Source organism: Macaca nemestrina, chromosome 18 (assembly GCF_043159975.1).
Source record: "Macaca nemestrina isolate mMacNem1 chromosome 18, mMacNem.hap1, whole genome shotgun sequence".
Taxonomy (NCBI): domain Eukaryota; kingdom Metazoa; phylum Chordata; class Mammalia; order Primates; family Cercopithecidae; genus Macaca; species Macaca nemestrina.
In genome coordinates this window covers 19,568,396-19,595,291 of record NC_092142.1, presented here as the reverse complement: position 1 = coordinate 19,595,291, position 26,896 = coordinate 19,568,396, and the positions used below count along the sequence as shown (strand labels likewise).

Sequence of the window (26,896 nt, the reverse complement as noted above, 5' to 3'; positions counted from 1 at the left end):
TCATTCAACAAGTATTTATTGAACTCTACCATGTAGGCACAATGTATGGTGCTAAGGATCCCATGGTAGAAAAACATAGCCCCCCACCCTGTCCTCACGGAGTTCACAGTCTGCTCAGTGAGACCAGGTTCTGCTGTGTGACCTTACACAATGTCTCTGAGCTTCATCCATTTATTCATTCGTATTTGCTGAGCATGTACTATGTGCCAGGCACTATGTGCTAGACGCCAGGGATATAGCAGTGAACAAGCCAGACACAATCCCTGCCGCCCTGGAATTTCCTGTCTGGTAGGAGAGAGAACTTGAACAAGTAATTCTAAGTAGGTCAGACATTTCAGAAATGAGAGCATAGGCCAGGCACGGTGGCTCGCACCTGTAATCCTGGCACTTTGGGAGGCCCAGGCGGTGGTGGTGATTGCTTGAGCCCAGGAGTTTGAGATCAGCCGGGACAACATGGCAAGACCCCACCCCTACAAAAAAAAATTTAAAAATTAGCTGGGCATGGTGTCACATGCCTGTAGTCCCAGCTACTTAGGAGGCCGAGGAGGGAGAATCTCTTGACCCTGGGAGGTTGAGGCTGCAGTGAGCTGAGATTATGCCAATGCACCCTAGCTTGAGTGACAGAGCAAGACTCTGTCATTAAAAAAAAAAAAAAAAAGGAAAAATTAATGATTGTATACCAGGGCCTGCTGGTTCTGTATCATGGAGACAATAGTGATGTCCTCAGAGGGTTAGTTTAGTTTTCCAGAAATATTTATCTGAGAATGTTATATGTGCCAGGCACTGTTCTAGGTGCTGGGGAACACTGATGAATAAGACAGACAATTACATATTGATGAGTAAGTCCCTGCTTCCAGGAGTCTCCCAGTCCTTAGGGGTAATAAGGAGTAAGCAAGTCAAGGTCAGGTACCTGGAATGTCCTAAGGACTCCCTCCAATCATTAGACATTTCCCTCCCAATCCAGAAGATTCCCTGGAAAACCAACTCCCAGGGACACACCAAGAGCAGAAAAGAGATCAATGATCCCCATTAGTAGGAAATGCTTTGTGGGGTATGAGGGTCCTCCAGGATGGGGCGGCTGGTTCCAGCAGACCCAGATACCCCACGAGTCTCTGGACTTCTGTGCCAAGTGGATAGAAGAAAGCCAGTTTCAATGGGAACCCTCTGCTCTGCTACCAGCTGCTTCCCTGGGCTCCAGCTGTGGCTTTTCAGGAGAGGCCAAGGCCCTCCTTGGTACATTATCAGAACTTTCTGATCCCAGGGAAATCCACACGTGTGTATCAGCAAATGGGGGCTGCTAGGGCAGTGTGTCTTAAGTCAAGGGGCCTGTTATCACACAGACATGCACAGAAAACCTTGACATAAGAACTTTGCAGAGGAAGACTATGGGCTGATCCCAGCCCCTGTCCACTGTCAGGCCATGGTCAGTTGGTGGCTGATGGTGTACGCATCCATCTGTGCTTGCACTCCAATACAACAGAACATAAAGGAAAAATCTGGGCCAAGATCAATAAAGACAAAGACCAAAGACAAGAGCTGGGATAAAAAGAAAGCACATCAGAATTACTCCTTCAGTCCCTCGGTACTTTTTCTTTGCCTTTCTTGTTTTCTATCGATTATCCAGCTCAATATATTCAACAGGTATTTTGGGCATAAGTTCAATGCCAGGCAATTTTCTATGTACCATGGAAACAGCAAATAATCAAACGAGAGCCCTTGCTGGTAGAGAGCTTACATTTAAAAGGCAGATACATTTAAACAACAACTATGTGCCACGTGATAGATGGTGACAAGTCCTGAGGGGGACGAAGAAAAAAGGATGAGGGATAGAGCAATGTGGGTGTTATTTGACATAAAATGACCAGAGAAAGTCCCTCTGCTGAGCAGAGGCTAAAAGAAGTAAAGGAGTGAACCAGGGGCATATCTGAAGAGCATTGCAGGCAGTCGGAATAGCAGGTGCAAAGGTCCTGAGGTAGGATCTTGTGTCTTTCCTGCAAGGCTCACTGCTTACACTTGGACAGCCATAAGTTTGAGGAATTGCTCACTGCAGAGGGTCTGGGAGTGCTTTTTATGAATTTGTCCATGTGTTTACTCAAGAAGTACTTACTAGGTACTGATTAGGACTGCAGAGACAGGCTCTCTGTCCACAGATATCTTTTATTTATTTATTTATTTATTTATTTATTTATTTATTTATTTGACAGAGTCTCACTCTGTTGTCCAGTCTGGAGTGCAGTGGTGTGATCTCAGCTCACTGTAACCTCCACCTCCTGGGTTCAAGTGATTCTTCTGCCTCAGCCTCCTGAGTAGCTGGGACTATAGGCATGCACCACCATGCCCGGGTAATTTTTGTATTTTTAGTAGAGATGGTGTTTCACCATGTTGCCCAGGCTGGCCTCGAACTCCTGACCTCAAGTGATCCACCCACCTTGGCCTCCCAAAGTGCTGGGATTACAGGCATGGGCCATCACACTTGGCCTCTGTCCACAAAGATCTTAACAGCCTTCAGAGGTAGACAGATAAGTTGGCAGGTGAGTGTAATTGGAATCAGCCCTGCGAGGCCTAGGAGCAGAGAAGAGGAGTGCCGGTGGAGTTAGGAAAGGCTTCCTGGAAGAGGTGATAACGTAGGATGAGGCTGGGTGAAGAGTGATGCAGGCTGAGGGAATAGCGTATGCAAAGGCTTGAAGATGAGGAAGAGGCCAGACAACCACAAATTATAGCAAGACGCTGCCTCTACAAAACAATTTAAAAATTAGCCAGATGTGGTGGCCAATAACCGTAGTCCCAGCTACTCAGGAGGCTGAGGTGGGAGGATTATTTGAGCCCAGGAGATCAAGGCTGCAGTGAGCCTATGATCACATGACTACACTGTAGCCTGGGCAACAGAGCAAGACCCTTGGTCAAAAAAAAAATTACCTTCATAAGGAATGGTGGCCCGAATTTGGATTGGTGAGGTGGAGATGGAGAGGAAAGGATTATTGGAAATGGGGGCAGAGGGAGAAAGGAAGGAGCTTAGAAAGGAAGAGGCCAAGTTTCCAGCTTGGATGACTGGGAGGGGAGTGGCACCTTTGACTAAAATATATTATACAATGAGGAGGAGGAGATTTAGGGGACTTGATGAGCTCAGTGTTGCACTTGCTGAGTTTGAGGTGTCTCAAGCATCTCAGTGGCAGTGAGAGGTCCAGCAATCAATAGGTAGATGGAACTGAAGTTCAAGGGAGTAGCGAAAGCTGGGGATACAGATTCAGAACTCAGCAGCCTGGAGATGGTATGTGAAACCATGAGATAACTTGATACCTCCCAGGGAGAGTTTATGAAGTGACAAGAAAAATGGGACCTAACCGGCATTCTTAGGGACAGGATCTTGTAGCAACAGAACAGAAATCTCCAAGTAGAAATAGGAGACTCAAGAAAATACTATCATGCGGAGTCAAGGAAATGCAAGGTACCCGGAAAAAGCAGTAGGCAAATCCAATCACAAAGGAGCAGAAACAAACTACCCAGTGGATTTGGCTATAAAGTTGTAGCTGCATGGTTCAGATTGGAATGGTGAGGCCAGAAGAAGGATGGAGGAACTGACTTTGAAAAGGAGGAAGATCGCCTTATTAAAAGTTGAAGGGGGAAGAAGTGGAGGACAGAGACCAGTATTTATATGTTTATAGGGAAAGGAGCAAGGTCAGGTGTTGTGGCCTAAATTGTTTTTGAAGTAGGGTACAAGATATCTGCTGAGAAAGGTGGTATGAGCGGGTGATGATAGCCGTAGAGACCATTTAAGAGGAATGGGAAGGTTGAGAGTGGCCCCTGGGGAGACTGGAATGGGCACCTGGCCAGATTGAATGGATCAGTGGGCTATTTAGTGGACCCAGTTGTCATAAGTTCCACATTATAGAGACTTTTCTCCAGTTGCTTTGGGAGTAGAGAAGGTGGCTTGTAGCACCTTTCATTTTTCCAGGTTGAGGTTTTGTAGAAGGTGTTACCAATGCCAAGACTCTCCCGTTCCCTTGTCCCCAGTTGCCTTGGCTCCTTAAGGAGTCCCAGAGTGACAGAGAAGAAACAGTGGCCATTTTTTTTCTGCAAAAGCTTTGGCTCTTTTATGAAGTCCATGATTTCTACCATGCCATGAAAGCCCAGTCCAAGCCTGGAGTTAGTAAGTCCAAGATCCTCTACAGCGTCTTCTCAGTCTCATGCCTTCCAATCTCTAGGGCAGCCTACATATCAAAAGGGATTTACAGGGGCTGCTCTGATGCTTCTTTTGTCCAGGAACCTTTGTCTGTCCTTTGGCATTCCAAAATCCATCATCACCAAATTAGCCATTCCAAAACTCCTTAGCATTAGAAATCTGGAGTTGGGTAGAGTCTATGGACCAAGAAATGGAATTTTGTGGAAATATCCACACTCCCTTCCTTCTTTTCCTATTTATCCTCTTAGTCTAACTGGCCCAAGCTCAGTGGCCTTCAGACAGAAGCAGAAATGTTCCAAGATGATTAGCTAGGAACACAAGGTACAGTTGAAAATCCATTGTGCAAACAAGTGCCTGTTTGATTTTCTCTTCACTTCCCTTTGGGTATTAAGCTTCCTTTCAATTCGTGTTTGGTTTCTGGTAATAAATATGGCACCAGTTTCATTGATTGATTAGGAAGATTAAATGTGAGAAGTCATGGACGCAAAGTAGTGCCCAGCATGTTCAGCATTCAGCACACAGCACTATTGTTTGTAGGAAGCATTTGCACGATGCTGAGACAGCTGGAAGGGTTTACATTGTGAGGGGAGGGCCCTTCTTTCACCATCCTTTGCGTAAATGGCTTATCTCACCTCCACTCAACAAGCCCAGTGTATGGCCTAGAACTCCCATCATACCTGTGCACCAATTGAGGAGAGACACATGGGTGGGAAATTGCAATAAAAAGACAGCCCACAGCAGGCTGCATTCCCATGGCTGGCAGAGGAGAAGGAACGCTTTGTGTTCTCGTCGGAGGTAAGTCCTGCTTTAAGCCTCAGGAGGCTTTCTCCTAATCCTGGGAAATCTTGATCCACTGGACTTGCTAGGGTTCTTTGTTTCTGGAAATTTTTAGAACCTAGCAAGGAGTTTGGATCCTGGCCATTGTCAAGTGCTCCAGGTACCACTCTATATCCAACTCAGCCATGCTTTCAGTCACCTGCGATGTTCCAGGCCTATAGTTGCCACCCTTTCCCTTGCCCCAGATACTCCCACCAGGGCACTAGGTCTCTATAGGGATCTCAACTCTAAGAATCACCAATCCTGGGTGCTCCCCTATCCCTGCTGCCTCATAGCATACTCACGATATCCCTGCCAGAAACCGATCTCTATTTTCCACTGAAGTCTTCCAGAGGTTATAGGAAGTTATCCAAAGATTTGGCCATTCAGGGAAAGGATTTCCCAGAAAAGTAAACGCCATCCAAATGCTGGCAGGCTTTTTGCAGCTCTTTCTTTCTGCCTCACCACTGCTCCCAACCCCCATTGATTTATTTATTCATCCCTTAATCCTCTAATGAGTACCCATTGTGTGCCGGATTCTGTACTAGGAGCAAGGAACATGGGGCTCGGTTTGGCATGGTTCCACACTCACAGAAATCTACATGCATAGAGGACATTTCAGGGGGCTGTTAACAGCACCCATTGCATCAAACTAAGAAAGGGCAGCCATTACTTTTGTGTGCAGATATTCACAGGCACCGTATCCCTCTTTCTCTATCCAATCTCCAGAGAGCCTTTACCTCCACCTGAGCAGGGACCATCCTGAGACCTTTCTAGGACATTCTGCAGTACTAGCCAGCTCTGAGCTTGTCTTTGGTTTGCTTACTGTCAACTTTATCTCCCATTATCTTGCTTCATCTGTCCACAAGTCACACCTACTTTGAAACAATGCAGCTCTTCATGAAGGAAGTCAACGGATCTGTTTCTAAGAACATAGTCTTATGCCCTGATCTTATTTGGGTCTTTCGTTTCCCGTAGCTGCACGGCAAGTCTGCATACAGCAAAGTGACCTGCATGCCTCACCTTATGGAAAGGATGGTGGGTTCTGGCCTCCTGTGGCTGGCCTTGGTCTCCTGCATTCTGGCCCAGGCATCTGCAGTGCAGCAAGGTAAGTATTCTGCTCACCTGGCATCTCAGATGTCAAGGAAGACCTAGCAAGTGAGGATAGAAGTGCAGAGAAGGTGACTCAGGTAAGGAAGAGGAATTGGCGGTTCTAAAGCAAAAACTCAGAGCTAGAAATCAAGGGAAACATAGTGAGACACAATGGAAATCAAGTCACAATCATCTCTCAAAGAATCTAATCAGAAATTCCCTTAAAACGGCAGTGGGAGCCAGTTAACATAACTTCCCATGCCCATATCTTTGGGAGATCAGAGATCCCAGATTAAAGAAGATCAAGAAATACACAACTTAGTCACCTTGTACTGGAAAGCACCTTCTTCTTTTCCTGAAAGGGCTAGATTAAATGATCTCTTTATGAATTGGGCAATTCAGATACTTGCAGAAAGGAATCTCAGACTTAGAATTAGAGTGCAAATTTCAGCCCTGTGGAGGAGGGTGGGTGAGGGAATTGAACTCACTGGAGGCCTCCAGTAGAAAAACGCAGGGTGTGCAAGGAGTAATCTAAGAACAATAAATGCAGGGATTCCTTGTCTTAAGCACATGCATGAGAAAAGTTTGAAAATCTCTTTTTCTGAAAGGCCCTTCTAATGTGTATTATAAGCATGTGCAAAACTTGAAAGTCTCTTTTTTAGAAAGCCCCTTTAACATGTATTATAAGCACATGATCCTGTGTGTGCACTTAGCTCCTTCTTCAGGCATCTACAGCATTCAACAAATCAGAACTAGAGAAGAGAATTCGCTTGACCCTGGTGCTCTGCTTGGCATTTTACACATATTATCTCACTTAATCCTCTAACAATCATTTAAGGCTTTCTTTCTCCAAATGAGGTGTATATATTCCAAGATGATTCGGGGGATGCCTGGCAAACTCTTAACAAGTTTTTCATGGTTTTATGTTTATTTTTTATGCATATCTAAAAAATATAACTAGCACATGATATCTATGTTATCACAGATATTATTCTTTAAGATGAAACTAATTCTTAGAGATAATCATTGAAAGAAACATTTTAAGTCAATAATAGGACAGGCAAACACATGTATGGCAAAGGTCATGACCCAAGGCATAGGAATGGATAAAGTTTGAGAACCACTAGTTTACACACATGGTTTTGCCAATGAGTCTCAGGGGACTTAAGTCACCTGCCAAGATCACCCAGCCAGCAAGTGTGGAATTGGATTTAAAGTCAGCCCGACCAGCCTGTGGTCTTCCTCCTTTACTTCTCTGCCTCTTCATACATCACAGTTTCTATAACTGTTTTGAAAAATGATAGATCAACAATCAGAAATGGTCTTGTTAGGTCAGTGGTTCTCAATTGGAGGCGATATTCCGCAGGGGACATTTGGCAATGCCTGGAGACCACTTTGGGTCATGCTGCTGGGATCTGGTAGGTAGAGACCAAGGATACTCCTAAACATTCTATAATGGACAGGATGGTTCCTCCAATAAACAATGACCCAGCCAAAATGTCAATAGTGCCAAGGTTTGGAATTCTTACATTAGATTGTGCTACTGGTATGGAAAAATGTCTATGTTATGTTAAGTAAAAAATGCAAGTGGAAAAAAAGATGTTGTATAGAATTAAACTTATTTTTATTTTTAAGAAAGCAATATATTTTAAACATGCCTAAGAAGAATCTGAAGGCTACATAACAAATTTATTGTTACTTCTGGGGATGAGATGGGCTTATGGCAACTTTCATTTTTGCTTTATTCATTTTAATGATGTTTGAGGTTCTTTTTCAGTAAGCCTGTATTACATTTATAATGAGAAAAACAAATATTAGTCAAACAAGGCTGCTGTGCATGAATGCACAGGAAAGAACTTTGTTACTCTAAGGCGGGGAGGGAGACTGGGCAGGATGGTGGCCCTGATGTCCTCAATGCCTAAAAAATACCGCAGAAGATCCTCACTGGTTATTCTGCCCGAAAGGTGATGAAGTTGATGTTTAATTAATGGATTAAACATTAAACCCAACTGCACTCTGTCACTTTCCCAGGTTATGGAAACCCCAGTGAAGCCAGTTCCTATGGGCTGGACTTGGACTGCGGAGCTCCTGGCACCCCAGAGGCTCACATCTGTTTTGACCCCTGTCAGAATTACACCCTCCTGGATGAACCCTTCCGAAGCACAGAGAACTCAGAAGAGAAAGAGGGGTGCGATGACAACATGAGTGGCTGGTACCGCTTTGTAGGGGAAGGAGGAGTGAGGATGTCGGAGACCTGTGTCCAGGTGCACCGATGCCAGACAGCTGCTCCCATGTGGTTGAACGGGACCCACCCTGCCCTTGGGGATGGCATCGTCAACCGCACTGCCTGTGCCCACTGGAGTGGCAACTGCTGTCTCTGGAAGACGGAGGTGCTGGTGAAGGCCTGCCCAGGCGGGTATCACGTGTACCGGTTGGAAGGCACTCGCGAGTGTAATCTGAGATACTGCACAGGTGAGCAGCAGAGCCCTGGAGGAGGCAGCTACACAGTCAGCGAGATGCCCCCCAGGCTCAGTAAAGTGAGTGGAGCAAGTCAAGAGGAGACAGGAGAGGATGCAGAGCAGCCTTGACTCAGCTCCTGCCCAGTGAGAACACAACACAGGGGTTGTCAGACCTTCCAACGTTTCAAGCCAGAAATTCTCATTTAAGGGTGAAATTTCCCAGTTTATAAATGTCTGTAGCCTAAAATCCAGAGCTCATGCTCATTCAGATTTTGGCTCCATTTGGGAAGTTAAATTTGCCTCCCTGAGCCTCGGTGTTCTGATCTGAAAAAAAGGGGGGTAATGGCAAAAATAACAGCTAACACATAATGCTCACAATGTCCTTGTTGCTATCCTAAGTACTTCAAATGTATTAACTCATTTGATCCTCTCCCCAGTTCCATGAGATAAGTGCTACCTAATTACCACAATGAGGGGCACAGAGAAATTAAGGGGCTGTCCTAGTATCACAGAGCTGGAGCATGGTAGAGCTGGGATTTGAACTTGGCATTCTAGCTCCAGCATCCATGGGCTTAACCGCCATGCTGTCCTTTCTCATTTTGATTAAATGGGCTAATACATTCATTGTCCTTAGAATAGAGTCTTGTCTGTGGTAAGTGTTCAGGTGGCAGCTTTAGGGCTCTCACTTATCCTACTGGACTGAGTCAGGAAATCTGAATCTGAGGCTTAACGCTTCCACTAAGTATCACACAACCTTGGCAAGATTCTTGTGCCCCGGTGGAATGAGAAGGTTGGACTTGGGGGCCTCAAGTCCAGCCCACACTGCATCCTGATCTTCTCTCTCCGTGCCCCATCACCTAGATCCCTCCACTGTGGAGAACAAGTGTGAGAAGGCCTGCCGCCCCGAGGAGGAGTGCCTTGCCCGCAACAGCACCTGGGGCTGTTTCTGCAGACAGGACCTCAATAGCTCTGGTGAGTGGCTCACTGGGCCAGTAACTACCATCCTGAGTGGACAGGGCAGGAGGGAGGGAGCTTTAGAGAGTCAGGATAAGGTATAAAGCAGAGTCGGGGGCATGGACCTGAGGTCAAGGGAATGTGGGCTCTCCAGTCTATTTGCTGTAAAGCCAGTGGGTTTGCAAGGATAGTAGGGCAGAGCTGGAGCAAATTTCCAGGTCAGCTGCTGGGCCACGGCCTCAGGAAATGGTTCTGACATGCACAGGCTTGACCCCTGAGGCTGAAGGTACTGAAGATGATAATTCTGCAAATGTAGGAGCTATGTTTTCATAGTCACAGGGTCTTCATGTCAGGGACATGGGCAGACTTCTAGGGACAAGTCACTATTGTCTCTGAGCCTGAATGTTCTCATCTGTAAAATGAGGTTAAGGTGATAATAATACCCACCATACAGGGCTATTGTGAGAACTAAATCAGAGCAGTCCAATTGGGAAGGCTCAGGAGGTGAAGAATTTCTTGTCCCAGGAGGTGAGCAAGCAGAGTGAGATGGCCCGTGGGTAGGGATGTCATAGACAAACAAACACTAAGCCCTGGACAGGGGATGGATGAGCCTCCCACTGAGATTATTACCCTCCATCACTGAACTCTAACAAGGGCCTTTGATCTTGCCCTTGGCACAAGCATGCCTTCCTCTGAGCACACTCCAAGTCCCTATGGAAGAGAGAGTGTTCTAGGCAGCAGGACAAGAAGGAGCATGACACATTTGGAAAATGGAGCTGCAGTGTGAACAAGGCGATGCTTAGATGTGCCCAGCAGGAGCACCCTGGGAAATGAGGGGTAGGGAACAACCAACAACCTTGATCTCCTTAAAGCCTCTTTCTGCTCATTGAGTGGATGAGGCCCCAGAGAGTCAGTGTGGTTTTCTGGGGTTTGGGCCCATCACAGAGTCAGAACTTGGGCTTTAAGGAGGCCCTCCCTGTACCTGGATGGGCTCCAAGGACAGTCTCAGCTGACTGAGTGAGCAGGTGGCCTGCCTCACGTCTTCATCAGTGGCCAGCAGAATGATGGCTGTCCAGTGGGCCCCATTGCTTGCAGACACATCCCTCTGTGGTCTGACTTTCACTTCCTTCTCCATCTCTCACACCCCACTCTCATTTTAGGTTCCTGCACCTCTGAACTTTGAAATTCCACAAATGCACCATCCCCTCTATCTCATCTCCATGCTTTTGCCTATCCTATTCCCTTAGCCTGAGATGCTTTCACTTGCTTTACTCACTTGCAAAACTCCTACCCTTCTTTCAAGTTTCACCCCACTGTGAATCCTTCCCTGGCTTCACCAAGAGACTTAGACTTTCTTCTCTGCTCCCCCTGCATCTGTACATACTTCTGTCTGTATCTTTATCATATTGAAGTATAATAAGCTGTGGGTATGTTGGTGTTTACACAAGACCAAGAAATCCTCATAGGCCAAGTCCATGCCTTATTTACTTTGTGTTGAATGCACCTAGCATTTGAGAAGGTGGCTGGTAAAGTGGCTCATGCCTGTAATCCCAGCACTGTGGGAGGCTGAAGTGGGCAGATCACCTGAGGTCAGGAGTTTGAGACCAGCCTGGCCAATATGGCAAAACCCCATCTCTATAAAAATACAAAAATTAGCCCAGTGTGGTGGCACATGCCTCTAATCCCATGCCTGTAATCCCAGCCTCGGGAGGCTGAGGCAGGAGAATCACTTGAATCCAGGAGGCAGAGGTTGCAGTGACCTGAGATTTCACCACTGCACTCCAACCTGGGCAACACAGCAAAACTCTGTCTAAAAAAAAAAAAAAAAAGAAAAAAAAAAGGAGAAAGAGAGAGAGAGAAAGAAGGTGGTTGGTAAATATATATTGAATTAATGCATTCATGAATGCAATAGAAACTGTCTTCCTATTAGTTTACTATTTGTCTACCCTATTCAAATATTAGCTCTGTAAGAGCGGGAATTTTGTCAGTTTTGATAAGTGTTGTAGCCCCAGTGCCTGGCAGATAGTAGATGCTCAAGAAGTTGTGTGTTGAATAAATGTTGAGTTAAAATATGATAGCTCTGAACTTGGTCAGATGTGCTGACTCAACAAGGTAACATATATCTAACTTTGATTCTAGTATGCAATGCAAGTCCATCCTGCCTCCCCAAATAACACAATCCCCAAGAGGAACTAGACCAAAAAACCTTAGCTAAGCCTGCACATAGGACACTTGGAAATCTCGAATGAGGGGCCCCCTTTGCCAGCCTCACCTACTGCCAGTCTAGGCATGAATTCCGTCTGGGTCCCAGGGACCTTCCAGTTTACATAATCTTCTGGGTCATGGAGACCTTACCAAAGAGTAAGGAAAGTGGGCTTCCAGACTCATGTCCATTCCACTTGCCTTCATCTCTGCTTTGCAGATTTCCACAGTTTGCAGCCTCAGCTAGACTGTGGGGCCGAGGAGATCAAGGTGAAGGTGGACAAATGTTTGCTGGGAGGCCTGGGTTTGGAGGAGGAGGTCATTGCCTACCTGCGAGACCCAAACTGCAGCAGCATCTTGCAGACAGGCGAGACGAACTGGGTATCTGTGACCAGCCCCGTCCAGGCTAGTGCCTGCAGGAACATTCTGGAGGTAAGTGGCTTTCACACCACTGCTGCCAGAAGGTATGTGTTGGGCTGATGGGACCTATCATAGTAGCTCTGAGATCTTGGACAAGCCACTTAGCTTCCCTGAGCCCCAGGGTTATGTGAGAGTGCACATGTTGGTTTACATAAAGAGCTTAGTGTAAATCTGACATGTGAGTTTCATAAACATAAGCTACAATTATGATAATTTTAATTAGGGATGGTGGGGGAGGGATGCACAGAGAAGCAAGCTTGTCGGTTCCTGACTCTTCCCAAGGGTCAATAATTTATTGGTCTAGTTTTTTGTCTGGTGTCCTCATTCCCCTTCCCACAAAGTGTCAGTAACACTAAAGGAGGAGGTCCCTTTACCTCCATGAGCTCAGAAGGTAGGGTGGCTGCATGGTTAAGCACATTGACTCTGGAAATCAGATCTGGATTTGAGATACACCTACATACACTTACACATAAACATCTGTGTGGTTTTGTTTTTATGCCAAAGAGAAATCAAACCCATGCCATCTACAAAAACACCCTCTCCTTGGTCAGTGATTTCATCATCAGAGACACCATCCTCAACATCAACTTCCAATGTGCCTACCCACTGGACATGAAAGTCAGCCTCCAAGCTGCCTTGAAGCCCATTGTAAGGTATGGCATTGACCCTTGCCCTTTGACCTATAACCTTAGCAATAGTCACATCACACTTATTTCAAGTGTAGACTATGATGCCCACATCATATTACCAACCTCCTCCAGGAGCCTCCAGTCATTCAATCATTCATTCCACAAGTACTCACTGATTGTATATTAAAGATGTTCAGCATGAACAAGACAGACATAGATTATTCTGTGGATATTAAAGACGGTTATAACTAGGCAATGCAGCAACATGAAACAGTGCTTACTAAATGTGCTAGAAAACAAAAACGCAGGACAAGTTCATTCACCTTGAGGAACAAAAGTATTAAGCAACGAATTAAATCAGTAATTACTTATAAGCAGGATAAGTGCAATGTAAAAAAAACGTGGGGTGCTTTGGGAGCAGGGAACAGGGGTTCCAGACCCCTGTTGGTGGTGGATTTGATGGGGACAGAACAACTTCCCTGCAGACATGAGATTGAAGCAGAGACCAGCTTTTATCGGATAAACAGGCACCCCATCCCCAGCAGGAATAGCATCAGATAGCAATTTGGGCAGGGGCTTTTCTCTGTTTTATTGTGTTTCTGTGCCTGAAATGGGGTCCTGTTGAATCAGTTCCTTAGCATCCCTAGATTTACCAGGGGACTTTCTGGGAAGTCAAAAATCCAGAGTGCCCATCTCATTCCTTATTGCCCCCTGGTATTACAAAGCAACAGGATCAGAAGGATTAGCAATTTTCTAATTCAGTGGTTTCCAGATGGTTTGGTGCTGGGGCTCCTGGTTCACAAAAAATCAAAAGGAAAGCCATTTCTGTTGTTAAAATTGGGTTTCACTGAAGACTGTGGAATGGAGGGAAGCGATCTGCTGCTAAAAAAAATGTAAACACACAGAACTGGTTCTCAGCCCCACTCTCCAGGTGAGAAGATGGAGGTGTACACTCAGTTATTCCTTCAGTGAGAGATATATGTGTAACTTGTCCTGCAGGGAGGATCCGTGGAAATCCTGGAGACAGACTTGTCTGTCAAGTTTGGTGCCTAGAAACTAATAAATGCTCCGTTTAAATGAATGATTGAATAGTTCACTTAAGGATCCAAGACATGTGTCTTTGCCTTCATAAGTGTGTTAAGTAAGTAGCAGGGCTTGATTTATGTTGTTCTCTCTGAGGTTCCCACTCTTGTGGCTTTCCTTTTCTCAGCTTCCTGAACGTCAGTGTGGGCGGGGATGGAGAGTTCATTGTTAGGATGGCCCTCTTCCAAGACCAGAACTACACGAATCCTTATGAAGGGGATGTAGCTGAACTGTCTGTTGAGTCCATGCTCTATGTGGGCGCCATCTTGGAGCAAGGGGACACCTCCCGGTTTAACCTGGTGTTGAGGAACTGCTATGCCACCCCCACTGAAGACAAGGCTGACCCTGTGAAGTATTTCATCATCAGAAACAGGTAACGAGCAATTCTAGAATTATCATTTGGCCTTACTAACGTTTACGGGAAAATGTTCGTCTCATCCATCCCTAGCAGATGTGTAAGTTGTATTACATAGCATAACCACACTCTTTGACTCAGAAATATCACTCCTGAGATTTTAGCCTAAAATATTAATACCAAATAGGTGGGTAGGGTGAATAAATGCCAATATTTTTCCATTTCAATATTCTTGATAACTTTGGTAACAGGCTTATTGTTCAAAACTAGGGAATCAATTTGGTAGTAATGGATTATTACACCAAAGTGAACACTGGGTCAATATGAAAACAATATGATAAATGTTGTGGGATGAAATATTATTGAACTGCCCGGCTGACAAAAACAAGAGAAAAATGCATTTCTATAGATCACGATTTAAATTATAGTAATAATCCTAGCTAATATTTGTCATTGAGCTTAGCTATGTGCCAAGAAATATATGTGGGTTATCTGATTAAATGCTCACATCAGTCTCATAAAGTGTATATTACTGTCTCCACTTTACAGATAAGAAAAGTAAGGTTCAGTAAGGATGAGTAACCTGCCCATAATCACTTAGCTAGAGCATGGGTCGGGCTAGAATATAAAATCAGTCTGTTTCACTACAGAGACTGTGCCCCCAAATAATTTAAGCCATGTGAGTTTATGGATATATCTTGGAGGAAACAGAGGAACAGAAAAAGTCCACTTTATCATGATGGAGGGAACCCGAGGGACTCTTTAATTTTCTCCACTGCTATTTTAAGAAGTTACACCTTTGCCCCTGTCACCCTCCCAGCTGCTCAAATCAACGTGATTCCACCATCCATGTGGAGGAGAATGGGAGATCCTCGGAAAGCCGGTTCTCAGTTCAGATGTTCATGTTTGCTGGACATTATGACCTAGTTTTCCTGCATTGTGAGATTCATCTCTGTGATTCTTTTAATGAACAGTGCCAGCCTGTGAGTTTCTCTTTGAACTGAACTCTTCAGAGCCCGGCATGGAGCCTGGTACCTGTTAGACTCTCCATATATATTTATTGCAATTATGAATGAAGGGAGGGTGGGAGGGAGGGGAAAGGGAGGGAAGGGAAGGGAAAGGGGAAGGGGAAAGAGAAGGGAAGGGAAAGGGGAAGGGGAAAGAGAAGGGGAAGGGAACTGAAGGAAGGAGAGAAGGGAAGGGAATGGGAAGGGGAAGAGGAAGGGGAAGAGGAAGGGGAAGAGGAAGGGGAAGAGGAAGGGGAAGAGGAAGGGGAAGGGAAGGTTAGGGAAGGGGATGAGGAAGGGGAATGAGGGAAGGAAGGGAAGGGAGTCAGAAGGGAAGAGGGAGGGAAAAAGGAATACAGGAGGGATGGAGAAGGAAAGGAGGAACAGGAAAGGAGAGAAGGAAGGGAGCAGGATGAAGAGACGGAAAGAGATGGGTAGGTGTGTGGATGGGAGGGAGGGAAGAATGAAGGATAAATAGATATACTCTAGGTCTCCTAAAGGGCCAAATCTAAGCAATTTTTGTGTCCCCAGGAGGCAGATTTGATAAAGAAATCTATCTACTAGATTCCATTGGCATCTCTTAAATGATTATAATCATAGATGACGTTTTTAGTGCTTGCTCTTTGTCAAGCACCATACTAAAACTTCTGCATACGTTTTCTCATGTAACTCTCAGAACAACCCTGTAAGTAGATTATTTTATCTACCCCACTGTGAGGGTCAGAGAAGTCCTTGCCCACAGGGCCACACACATGTAAAAAATATCAGAGCCAGGGTGTGCCCCAGCCGAGAGGTGACTCCAGCGTCCCTGCTCTTGCCTGCATTTGGCACTGCCTGTGAATAGTTGGTATTTTCCAAGTGCTTACTTTGTGCCCACGTGTTGCAGGCACATCTCATTTTCATCTTCATAACCAGGTGGGTATTATTTAGTTATTGTAGAGAGGCAAAGTCATTGGCCCCAAATTATATAGCTAAAAGAAAGTCTCTACTTGATGAGATTCAAACCCAGATTTGTTTGGCATGACAGTGATAATTTTCTAGATTGAGATAACCACAGCATCGGAATTAGGGCCATAGCATGAACTAGTTCTGGACCCAGTTCTTGGTCCAGAGTTGCCCATTGCAGGAGCAGTCTAGATAGAATCCAGGCATTTAAATTTTGATATAATAAAAGTTCATCATCCCTACAGTCTTGCTTAAGAAGTCAAGTCCGCAGTGAAGTACCGGCCATTGACCTATCCCGGGTTCTAGATTTGGGGCCCATCACTCGGAGAGGTAAGTGGCCAAATCCCAGTGACAAGACCTGCTGGCTGAGTGTTGACAGTTAACCACAGATGCCTGGGGTCACCAGCCCAACTTCTCAGGGCTTTGCTGCCACCTCAGTCTGACCCTTACTGAAAAACCTATTCTTTGAGATGCTTTGAGTAATAATAACAATATTGTCATTTGGACCTCCTGTGTGCTTAGAGACCAGGCTAAGCTCTTGCATCCATCAATTCACTTAATCCTCCTATGCCTGTGTCCATGTTACAGGCGAGAAACTAAGACTCAGAGAGATTAAGTGACTCGCCAAGGATCCCCCTACTCATGAGTGGCTAGAGTTAGGATTGAACCCAGCTCAGTCTGATGCCAAAACATGTGGCCTTTTCCTTATTCCACCTGTTTCCAGGTCCCCATAACTCAGTTCCTTACAGGTGAAGTGTAAGTCCTAAATCCCGTTTAAATGCAACTTTGTTTTCTGGTGAATGACTGTGTTTTCCAAAATTCATTTATGGTATTCTGGAGTATAATATAGGGGAGGCTTTCCAATGGCTCCTCATATTTTCATCTATCCTACTCATGGATTTACAGTAGTGTCTATTTAGTGTTTTTATTTCCACCAGGATGGAGAAGTAGAAGAATGAAAGCCTTTTTTTTCCCCCTAAAGAAATTAAGATGCAGTAATGTTGGTACTAATAATACTTTCCTTGTGCCTGGCACTTTGTCAAATGCCTTTATATGCACGATCACTCTGAATGCTCACAACAGGTGAGGTAGGTAAAGCATTATCACCATTTCCATTTTCCAGAACAAACAGAGGCTGTCTCATGAAGAAGGCTCTTCCCTGAGTTTTCCTACCATTTTACTGAGCTCTCAACTTGAAGCCTCAAGTGGCATCACAGGGTAACTTGGTGGAGGTTAAGAACTTTCACTTTTGAATCAGACATACTGGGGTTTGAATCCCAGCTCTGCTACTGACTGGAAAGGTCAATTTGGCAAGTCCCTTAACATCACTGAGCTCCAGTCTTCTCATCTGTCAAATGGGGATGATAATACTTTCCTCACAAATCTGTTAGGAGGATTAAGTCTAAGATGCATGCAATGTGTCTAGAAAGGTGCTTGTGCCAGATCATAGATGTCCCCACAATGTGGATGGCCAGTGGTTGTGATGGCCAGGTCTAGGAGGATGTGAAGCAGTTATGGCCACAGTGCTGCAGTCACTGGAGCATGACTGAGGAAACCCTCCTCTTCTGTTCTTGTTCACAGGTGCGCAGTCTCCTGGTGTCATGAATGGAACCCCCGGCACTGCAGGTACATCATTTTCTCATGCCTTTCCCATAGCTTTCTCAACTCTCCTTTCTCTTTTCAATTCTGCCCCTTTTACGGCCCAGACCCTATGCTAGGGACACTGACATTAATCAGACCCAAGATTGGCCTTTGAGATGCCCACAGTCTAGTGGAGGAGACAGTCCTTTGATAAGAAATATGTACTGTGTGCCAAGTCTTGTTCTAGGCACTGAAGATGTGATGGCAAACAAAACAGCCCAGGTGCCTACCCTCATAGAGCTTATGCACCAGTGTGGAAAGTAGAAAATAAAAAGTAAACATGGTACTTTGGAAATACAAGAAAGTGATGTGATAGAAGAGTAATAATGCCTTAAAATAGACATTCATTTCTTTTTTTTCAAACTCAAGAAGTTTTTATTTCTTTTTTTAAAATTCATTTTACTTTAAGTTCTGGGATACATGTGCAGAACATGCAGGTCTGTTACATAGGTATACATGTGCCATGGTGGTTTGCTGCACCCATCAACCCGTCATCTAGGTTTTAAGTCCCACACGCATTAGGTATTTTTCCTAATGCTCTCCCTCCCCTTGCCCCCCATCCCCTGGCAGGCCCTAGTATGTGATGTTCCCTTCCCTGTGTCCAAGTGTTCTCATTGTATAGACGTTCATTTCTGTCACACATAAATGAAGCTTAGAGGCAAACTATCCAAGGCTAGTGGGGTAGCACCATAAAGTCGTCAAAGATCCAGGCTCCTTCCAACTCATGCCTCCACCATCTTTGAGGTGTGGCCATCATCTTCATGTTCCAAGATGGCAGCCAGAGCTCCAACCTTTGTATCCAGGCAGCAGGATGGAGGGAACAAGGAAGAAGCCAATGAGTGTTAAAAGACATTCCTGAAAGCTAGCACCTTATACCTCCACTTACATCTCATTGGCTGGTGCTTAGTCACATGCCACACCTAGCTGCAAAGGAAGCTAGGAAATGCAATCTTTACTCTGGATGGGCCGTGTGCCTAACCGATGTTTGATGGCTTTATTATCAAGGTAGGAAGGAAGAAAGACTGTCAGAATGGATAAGTGGTCAGAAAAACTTTCAGAATAAGTGATGTTTAAGCCAAATGAGAAAAATGAGTCGGAGGTGCAAATGTTAGGGGAATGAGCTCTATATGCATGGGAACACCAACAATTCATTGCACAAGTGAGACAGGCACTTGAGCAAATAAATGACAAGTAGGTAGATGGTACAGAAAGAGTACATAAAAGGCTAATTAACTGTATTGGATAAGGTCTGGAAAGAATTTCACCAGGTAGTAACATCTGAATGGGTTTTTGATTAATGACTTGGAGCTAAACAAGATGACTAATAAAAGAAATATCACACACACACACACACACACACAGCCAGACAGAGAGAGAGAGAGAGAACATTTTTACGTTTTTTACATATTTATAGGGTACTAGAAATCTGTTTTGGACAAAATGGAAAGCACATACTATTAAGATTTGCTTTCCCACAAAATGACCTATATTGGTGAACCCAGACATGAAAAGGTTCTTTCTATCCTCAAAGCCCAAACTTAGACGGCAGTTTTTAAATTGCCCAAGTAAGTCCAAGATGGACTCTCTATGTTCAGTGCCAGCATTCAGACAATGCTAAGAAAAGTCACGCTCATTGAGAGGAGTGGTTAGAACTCATTCTAAAAGCAGCTTAGGTCAAGTGCGGGTGGCTCCTACCTGTAATCCCAGCACTTTGGGAGGCCGAGACAGGCAGATCACTTGATGTCGGGAGTTTGAGACCAGCCTGACCAACATGGAGAAACCCTGTCTCTACTAAAAATACAAAATTAGTTGGGCATGGTGGCACGTGCCTGTAATCCCAGCTGCTTGGGAGACTGAAGCAGGAGAATTGCTTGAACCCAGGAGGTGGAGGTTTTGGTGAGTTGAGATTGCACCATTGCACTCCAGCCTGGGCAACAAAAGCGAAACTCCCTCAAAACAAAAAGCAGCTTGAAGTCAGGAACCTCAAGTCTCATTCCTTTCTGCCAGTCCTTCTGGTTAGCCCAGTGCCTGGAACAGTGTGGTTTCCCAGTACAGTTTGCCAAATTGACGAATTTCTAGGATGAGTGGTGGATTTTGGGCGCTTCTGGACAAGGAGGGGATCAGTCTGATGTTGAGGCAGCCTACCCACTACAAGAGGGCACTTGTGGTTTTCATTGTCTGCTATCACAATCATCTTTGATGTTTTAGAATTAATTGAACATCAACCTGTTTGATAATTATAACTTTTTGCCATGAATTGTGTCTGAAATTTATATTTCTCTCCTCACTTCTAGGACATCAGCCAATTACTTTGAAATTGGGTTAATGGGGAGATTTTATAATTTGGTAGTATGGCAGGAAGGCTCACATGTTTCTCCTAGGCCCTCCGATACAAGACATTTATCATCGGGGATCCATGTCCTTCACCGAAACTGAGTACACAGTGATGTGCCAAAGAGATACAATCCCAGCAGAACTAGATCTTAGAGTCTAACTTTTAAAACCAACATTTATATAGTGTTTACCATGTGCCAGGCGCTGATCTCAATGCTTAATATGAACTCACTCATTTAAGCCGTACAAAAATCCAGTGAAGTCACAGGAGCTATTAATATTTCTCTTTGGCATACAGGAAAATAAAGGCAGAGAGGTTTAATAACTTTTCTGGGACTGCCCAGCTAGGTATAGAGCTGAGATTCTAAGCTAAGTAATCAGGCCTCAGAGGCAGTGCTTTTTAACCTCTGTGTCTTTCTGCCCCTTCAGTATTAGTCAGCATAAGTAATGCTAGCTGCTATAACAAACAATCCCCAATCTTCTGTGTCTTTACACAACAGCATTGTTTCCCACTAAATCACTGGGGGAGGGGATGCAGTTCTACTCCATGTAGTCATTAGGAGCTTGGGCTTCTACTACCTTCTGGTAACTTCTGGCAACTCCACTATCCCCTGCAAGTCCTATCTTGGATACTCTGCATCTGCTCCCTTAGATGGTAGATGAGAGAGCAACAGGATATATAGGAGGATTTAAGGATCAGACATAGAAATGGCACAGATGACTTCTATGTACATTTTATTGGCCAGATTCAGTCACATGGCCCCACCTACTTGCAAAGGACACTGAGAAAAATTGCCTTACTGTGTGTCTAGAGGAAAATGAAAAAAAAATTTTGGTGATTAGATAGCTTTGCCTCTACCATGTGAGTCTCAGAGACTATAACCAGGCCAGATATTAAAGATGCTTTGCCTTTCTCATCCTGGTGTTGCAAAACACAAAGAGGCCAACTTACGTTTACTCCTGACTCCCAAAGCCCAACACTTGACAGTCATCTTTCTTGTATTTCAGGGTTCCTGGTGGCCTGGCCCATGGTCCTCCTGACTGTCCTCCTGGCTTGGCTGTTCTGAGAGCTCCACTGAGCATCTGGCCTTGAAGTTGTGTTCTTCCCTCTGGCAATGGCTCCCTTCACTACTTCTGCTTTCCACTCCAATTCACCCAGTCTTGGTATTAACAGACTCAAGGCCAGGCTAGGTTTCGGGAAAGGGAACAACTTTCACCTTCTTTAAAACTCTCGGCTGGGCACCGTGGCTCACGCCTGTAATTCCAGCACTTTGGGAGGCTGAGGCAGGTGGCTCACCTGAGGTCAGCAGTTCAAAACCAGCCTGGCCAAAATGGTGAAACCCCATCTCTACTAAAAATACAAAAATTAGCCGGGCATGGTGGCAGGCACCTGTAATCCCAGTTACTTGGGAGGCTGAGGCAGGAGAGTCGCTCAAACCCAGGAGGTGGAGGTTGCAGTGAGCTGAGATTGTGCCATTGCACTCCAGCCTGGGTGACAGGGCAAGACTCTGTCTCAAAAAAAAAAAAAAAAAGGCAACATAGTGGGGTTCCTGTCAGTCTGTACTGGGCTGCCCTTCTCATTTGTTAATGGGACCTTGAAAGAAAGCTTGCTAGGTGCCCTCTGTGGCTTTAGCCTTTACCGGAAGTGTGGCGCATGTTTTTAACTCCAGGGAAGAGGTATCCTGTCACTAGGGTATGGGATGAGCATGGAGAAGAAGCACCGGCCATGATTCCTTCCTAAGCATCTCCTGTTCTGACTGCTCATGAATTGAAGAGACTGACCCTTGCATTCACTCTGCTTCCTTTGATTGTTTGTATCATGGTTTCCAAAAATCCCCATGGGAACATATCAAAGGGCCACTTTTGGAGACTCTGCTCCAGGAAAAACTAGTCCCCATAGCTCCCCTATCCCCCACCATACCACAGACATGCTGTGACTTAGAGAACTACACAAACATCCTTGGGACCTAGATGCTGGAGGAATGACTCGATTTTGATGCAGAAACTTCATCACGCAAGGGAGTACCTCTCACTGTAAACGGTGCTGTGCTTGCTCTGAAGGATTAAGCAAGAAGTCCCAGCAGAAGCAATGCACCAGTCCTGCTATGGGAATGTAACTGCAAAGCCTAGGAGATGGGTGAAGTCCCTTTCTGGAGACCTTTAATGAGTACTTCAAAGCACTCCACAAAGATGCAACAAATAGGGCATCACACATACCCAGGCATTAATACTCACGGGCATATATATAGATACTGAAATGTGTACACTGACTTACGCCCTTCCCACAGCTACAGATAAGGCCTCGCAAAGCTGGCCTCAGAGACACATCAGGAACCAAGGTAGACCAGCAGGTGCCGAGCCTGTGTATCTACTTGGAGGAGACGTTCCAACGTGCTACCTTGTTTAGAGATGGTGTGGTTGCGAGAAACAGAAACCTACTACAATTTCTCAGGCAAAAGGGGAGTTAATTATAAGGACGTAGGAGCACAAAGTTCAAGTGCAAGAGATACCTCCAGGCTGCACACGCTCTGGGAGTGGGGCCTGGCAAGCCAAAAGAAGCCAAAGTTTGTCTTGCCTTCTGTCCCTCTTTCTGAAGCCACATAGCCTTTTATGACGGTGTATCTTTGCATCGCCTTTGTTTTCTTTTTCTGTCTGAAGCCAGCTTTTCCTGTTCACTCATCCCTTGATTAAATATGGACATTCCAGCTTCACATCACTTTCTAATTCAGGGACCAACAGAGACTGGTTAACCTGTTGCCATCCCGCCTCCAAATCGCAACAGGGAATTTGATTTCGCTGCTTGGGCCAGGGTTCAATAGTCTGGGCCAGGAGACTGGGACTATCTAGCACACAGCCAAAGTGGCTGACCTGATGGGGCAATCTCACACGAATGGGGTCGTTTCTTGGACAGACATCCCAAGGGCCACTATGATAGTGGCTTCTCTAAAAGAGGAGTTCCTGGGAGGAATTGCATTCTGTTTCCCAGTGAGTTAGAGGAGGCCTACCTACTGCATCCCAAGGCAGGTGGCATGGTAGAAATAGGCCTGAAAGAGAGGTCAGGTTCTAACCTTCTTCTCTCTCTGAGGCTCAGCTGCTGCCTTCTGTAGAATAAAACGGGTTGGTCTGTAACAAGATTTTCAAAAATGTATAGTAGTGGAACTTTACAATTTGACATGGACATACAGAGATTAAAAGCAAATAGATTCTTGATGATGTCAGGTGGGGAACTTAGCTCTCCATTCTGTGATTCCTTCCTCTGCAGGCCCTCAAGGCAACTCCATAAACACTCACAGAGCTGCCAGAGCCAATGTTTTGGAGCACCCTGGGACGTATGAACTCTAGCATAATGTCCAGGAGAAAGTACATAAGATTCCACTTAGAGCCAATCTCAGCTATCTATCTGTCTGGCTGTCTACCTATCATCTATCTATCTATCTATCTATCTATCTATCTATCTATCTATCTATCTATATCTATCTATCCATCTATCTATTATCTATCTATCTATCATCCACCTCCTATCTACCTATTATCTACATACCTACCTACTCAATTATCATCTAGCTAGCTAGCTAGTTACAACTTTTTCTTTTCTACAAATGAGCATGTTGTCTGAATAACAATCTCTGAATGTCCAGTCCACTTCATTCATTCAGTCAACACAAATTTGCTTAGCAATTTGTATGTCCCAGGTCCAGGGACCTGGGTACAATGATTAATTAGATGTAATCCCTTCCCTTGGAAGATTCACAATCCTGGCAGAACCCAAACTCACATAGAGGCACTCACAGACAAACCACCAACACACATACCCACTTACCCCCAAACACAGGCCTGTATGCCCAGAGGCGTCTATCCACACAAACACACACATTCTAACAGACACACACATCAACCTCATGTGCCCAAAGGCACAGAAGCACATGCGGAAAGCCTCAGAGACCCTCAAGCCAGCCACTTACATATTTATTGTCATGAATTACTTTGTGACAACCAATATTTTTTAACACCCCCTATGTATAAGGCATTATTTTAAGTACATTTTGGGCATTATTATCATTCCACCCTCACATTAGACATGGAAGTTAGCCACTACTATTACCTTCAATTTAGCGATGAGTAAACCAATGCTTTAAAAAGATAATTACTCAAAGGCCTATAGCTTTTAAATGCTGATTTCAGGGCTTGAACCCAGGTAGCCAGACTTTAAAGCAAATGCTCTTAACTAGACACTGTATCTTGCCTCCATTTATAGACAACACTTAACACACACACACACACACAAACACACACACACAGTGTGGCACCCATATATACATATGTGCATGTTTATAACATATATGCACCCACTTGCACACAGGTATGTGGACAGACACATGCATTTGCCAGCAAAGGCCCTCACACATACACAGGCATTAATACTCATGGGCATATAGATGTTGACATGTGTGCACTGACTTATGCGTCATGATTTAGATGCAGACACATACATGGAACTTCACATATAACTTAATACAGAAAAAAAAACCATAGAGACACTCCAATACTCACACACACATACATATGGCTGCACATGCACGCATACATATGTATACATAAACACACACATACATACCTATAAGACACAGGATCTGGATCCAACTTTCCAAGAACCAGGATTCCTGCCATGTTTCTCCCCCATCAGCTTACATCTCCCACCCCTAGTGCTGTTCAGCTGGGCTCTGGGGCAAGATAAATTCCAGCTGCAGAGGGCTCAGTGAAATAGGGCCTGGACCCAGCATCTGAAAGTTCTGGAGAATAAGGATGTTGGGGATAGCAAGAAGCAACCTGAAGACTAGTCTTCCATACTGAGGAATACTGGTCTCTCAGGCCTGAAGAAGCCTTTGCAAGCAGCTGGTAGAGGATGCCGAGTGGCTTAATTAAAGAACTTCAACTCTTCTTGGGGAAACAGAATGAAGCAGCAAAAGCTTAGTAGTGTAAGACTGAGACAGACGTTGCAGGACTCAGAGAAGGGAGACCTCAGTCCAGCCTGAGAGAAGAGGGAAGGACTCAATCCCAGTCCCTTCATTTCATGGATGGAAATTGAGGTCCAGCAAAGACAAATGGCATATCCATCCTTAATGACCAGGCAGGGATGAACGGGGTAGGGAGAAAGGTAAAACTGGTCACCTGAAGGAAATTTGGCCTGGGAACCCCAGAGGATAAACCCCACCCATCCTAACTCATTCCATAATCTCTCCCCACTCCGTTCCTCTCTTTCAGCCTCTTTCTCCTGTGAAGGGCCAGAAATCACCCTCATGTTTTCTATGATATTAGATTCTCCCTTCTAAAACTCTATCAAATTCATCCACCTTTCTTCAACTTCGTTGAATCTGATCTTTTCCAGGCTACTGTCATCTCTCATCATAACCGCCATAATAGCTTCTGAAGTGGCCTTTCTCCAGGCTCATCTCTCTCAATCCATTCTCTACTCTGCAGCTAGTGAGCATTTGAAACAAAAGTCACTTTCTCCTTTAGATCACTCCAGAGGCTCTTTACCTTCTATAGGATGAGTTCTGCCTGCTTACCTGAGAGATAAGGCCTCTCCAGCCTTAGTCCTTAAACATATCCCCTTCATAACCCAGCTTCCAGTGCCACGGAATTTCTCAGGCTCCCTGAGCTGTTCTGTTGTGCTCTACCCTACTTTTATGTGCTGTTTTTGCTGTCTGGAGGGCCCTTCCCCTCACTGGGGTTATTTCTCCTATGGAGGCTTCCTGGCTCTCCCTGTCCGGTGTAAAGTAGGCAAATCAATCAATAGAAAATAGACCCAGAAATGACAAATAATAGAATCAGCAGACCAGAAAGGCAACACAGTTTAATAAATACATTCCTTTTTTTTTTCAAGAAAGTAGAGAAAAGCATGAGCATGATAAGGAGAGAAAAGGAAGATATATATTTACAAAAACTACTACCCTACTTTATGACTTCTTCTTTACAAACTTTTTTTTTTTTTTTTTTGAGATGAAGTCTCACTCTTGTTGCCCAGGCTGGAATGCAGTGGCGTGATCTCAGCTCACCACAACCTCTGCCTCTCCGATTCAAGTGATTCTCCTGCCTCAGCCTCCTGAGTAGCTGGGATTACAGGTGGCTGCCACCACGCCTGGCTACTTTTTGTATTTTTAGTAGAGACGGGGTTTTACCATGTTGGCAAGGCTGGTCTTGAACTCCTGACCTTAGGTAATCTGCCTGCCTTAGTCTCCTAAGATGCTGGATTAGAGGCATGAGCCACTCTACAGACTTTCATAATCACATGTAGCAACTACATCTGAAATTATGTTTTTACATCTGTCCCACCTGCACCCTTCACCCCAGACTGTTAGTTCCTTGAGGACAAGGACTTTGTCGCATTCCAACATTATTGGTCGAATAAATGAAGAAACAGGCTGCATCCTTTCTCTTTATCCTTTTACCTCCTCAATCATCCTGCCGCTATCTTCCAGAAGGAGAGGAAACAGCTTCACAGGAAAAGTAGAGGAGATTTTCCCACTTGAATAATTACGATGAAAGTGCCAAATCAGAATGTGAAATAGGAATTCTGAGCTCTGCACCAGACACTGACTCCCATGCTGTTAGCTGATGTTAAAGAGGATGGATTTCTTTTCGCTTAGGTCTCACTTTCTGTGCCTTCAGGGGAAGTTGGTTGGAAGTTTGAATGGTTTGTTGTTGTTGTCGTTGTTTTGTATTAAGGAGGGCTGTAATGTAACCAATACAATGGTTATTGATGGACAGTAAGTTGAGAG

General features: G+C 44.9%; 1 protein-coding gene across 2 annotated transcripts; it reads left to right on the top strand.

Moving 5' to 3' along the window:
- The first annotated feature begins 82 nt into the window (after window positions 1-82).
- Window positions 83-26,896, top strand: LOC105484980 (glycoprotein 2). Of its 2 annotated transcripts, XM_011747096.2 has the most exons (11): window positions 83-2,531; window positions 5,975-6,104; window positions 8,120-8,560; window positions 9,409-9,519; window positions 11,924-12,135; window positions 12,628-12,776; window positions 13,963-14,208; window positions 15,011-15,173; window positions 16,388-16,472; window positions 17,724-17,768; window positions 21,126-26,896. In XM_011747096.2, the coding sequence occupies exons 1-11, from the start codon at window positions 2,325-2,327 to the stop codon at window positions 21,182-21,184; spliced, it is 1,848 nt and encodes a 615-aa protein (XP_011745398.2). In that variant the 5' UTR covers window positions 83-2,324; the 3' UTR covers window positions 21,185-26,896. The 2 variants fall into 2 exon arrangements, with proteins under 2 accessions (XP_011745398.2, XP_011745399.2); XM_011747097.2 differs by lacking the exon at window positions 83-2,531 and having other exon boundaries at window positions 5,034-6,104.

What these genes read in the sequence shown, in the direction of transcription:
- LOC105484980 (XM_011747096.2), top strand. Translation starts at nt 2,325, where the DNA reads ATGCACCACCATGCCCGGGTAATTTTTGTATTTTTAGTAGAGATGGTG. An exon ending in TTAATGAACAGTGCCAGCCT is followed by an intron (nt 15,174 to 16,387) that starts GTGAGTTTCTCT and finishes TCATCCCTACAG; the next exon opens with TCTTGCTTAAGAAGTCAAGT. An exon ending in TGGAACCCCCGGCACTGCAG is followed by an intron (nt 17,769 to 21,125) that starts GTACATCATTTT and finishes CTTGTATTTCAG; the next exon opens with GGTTCCTGGTGGCCTGGCCC.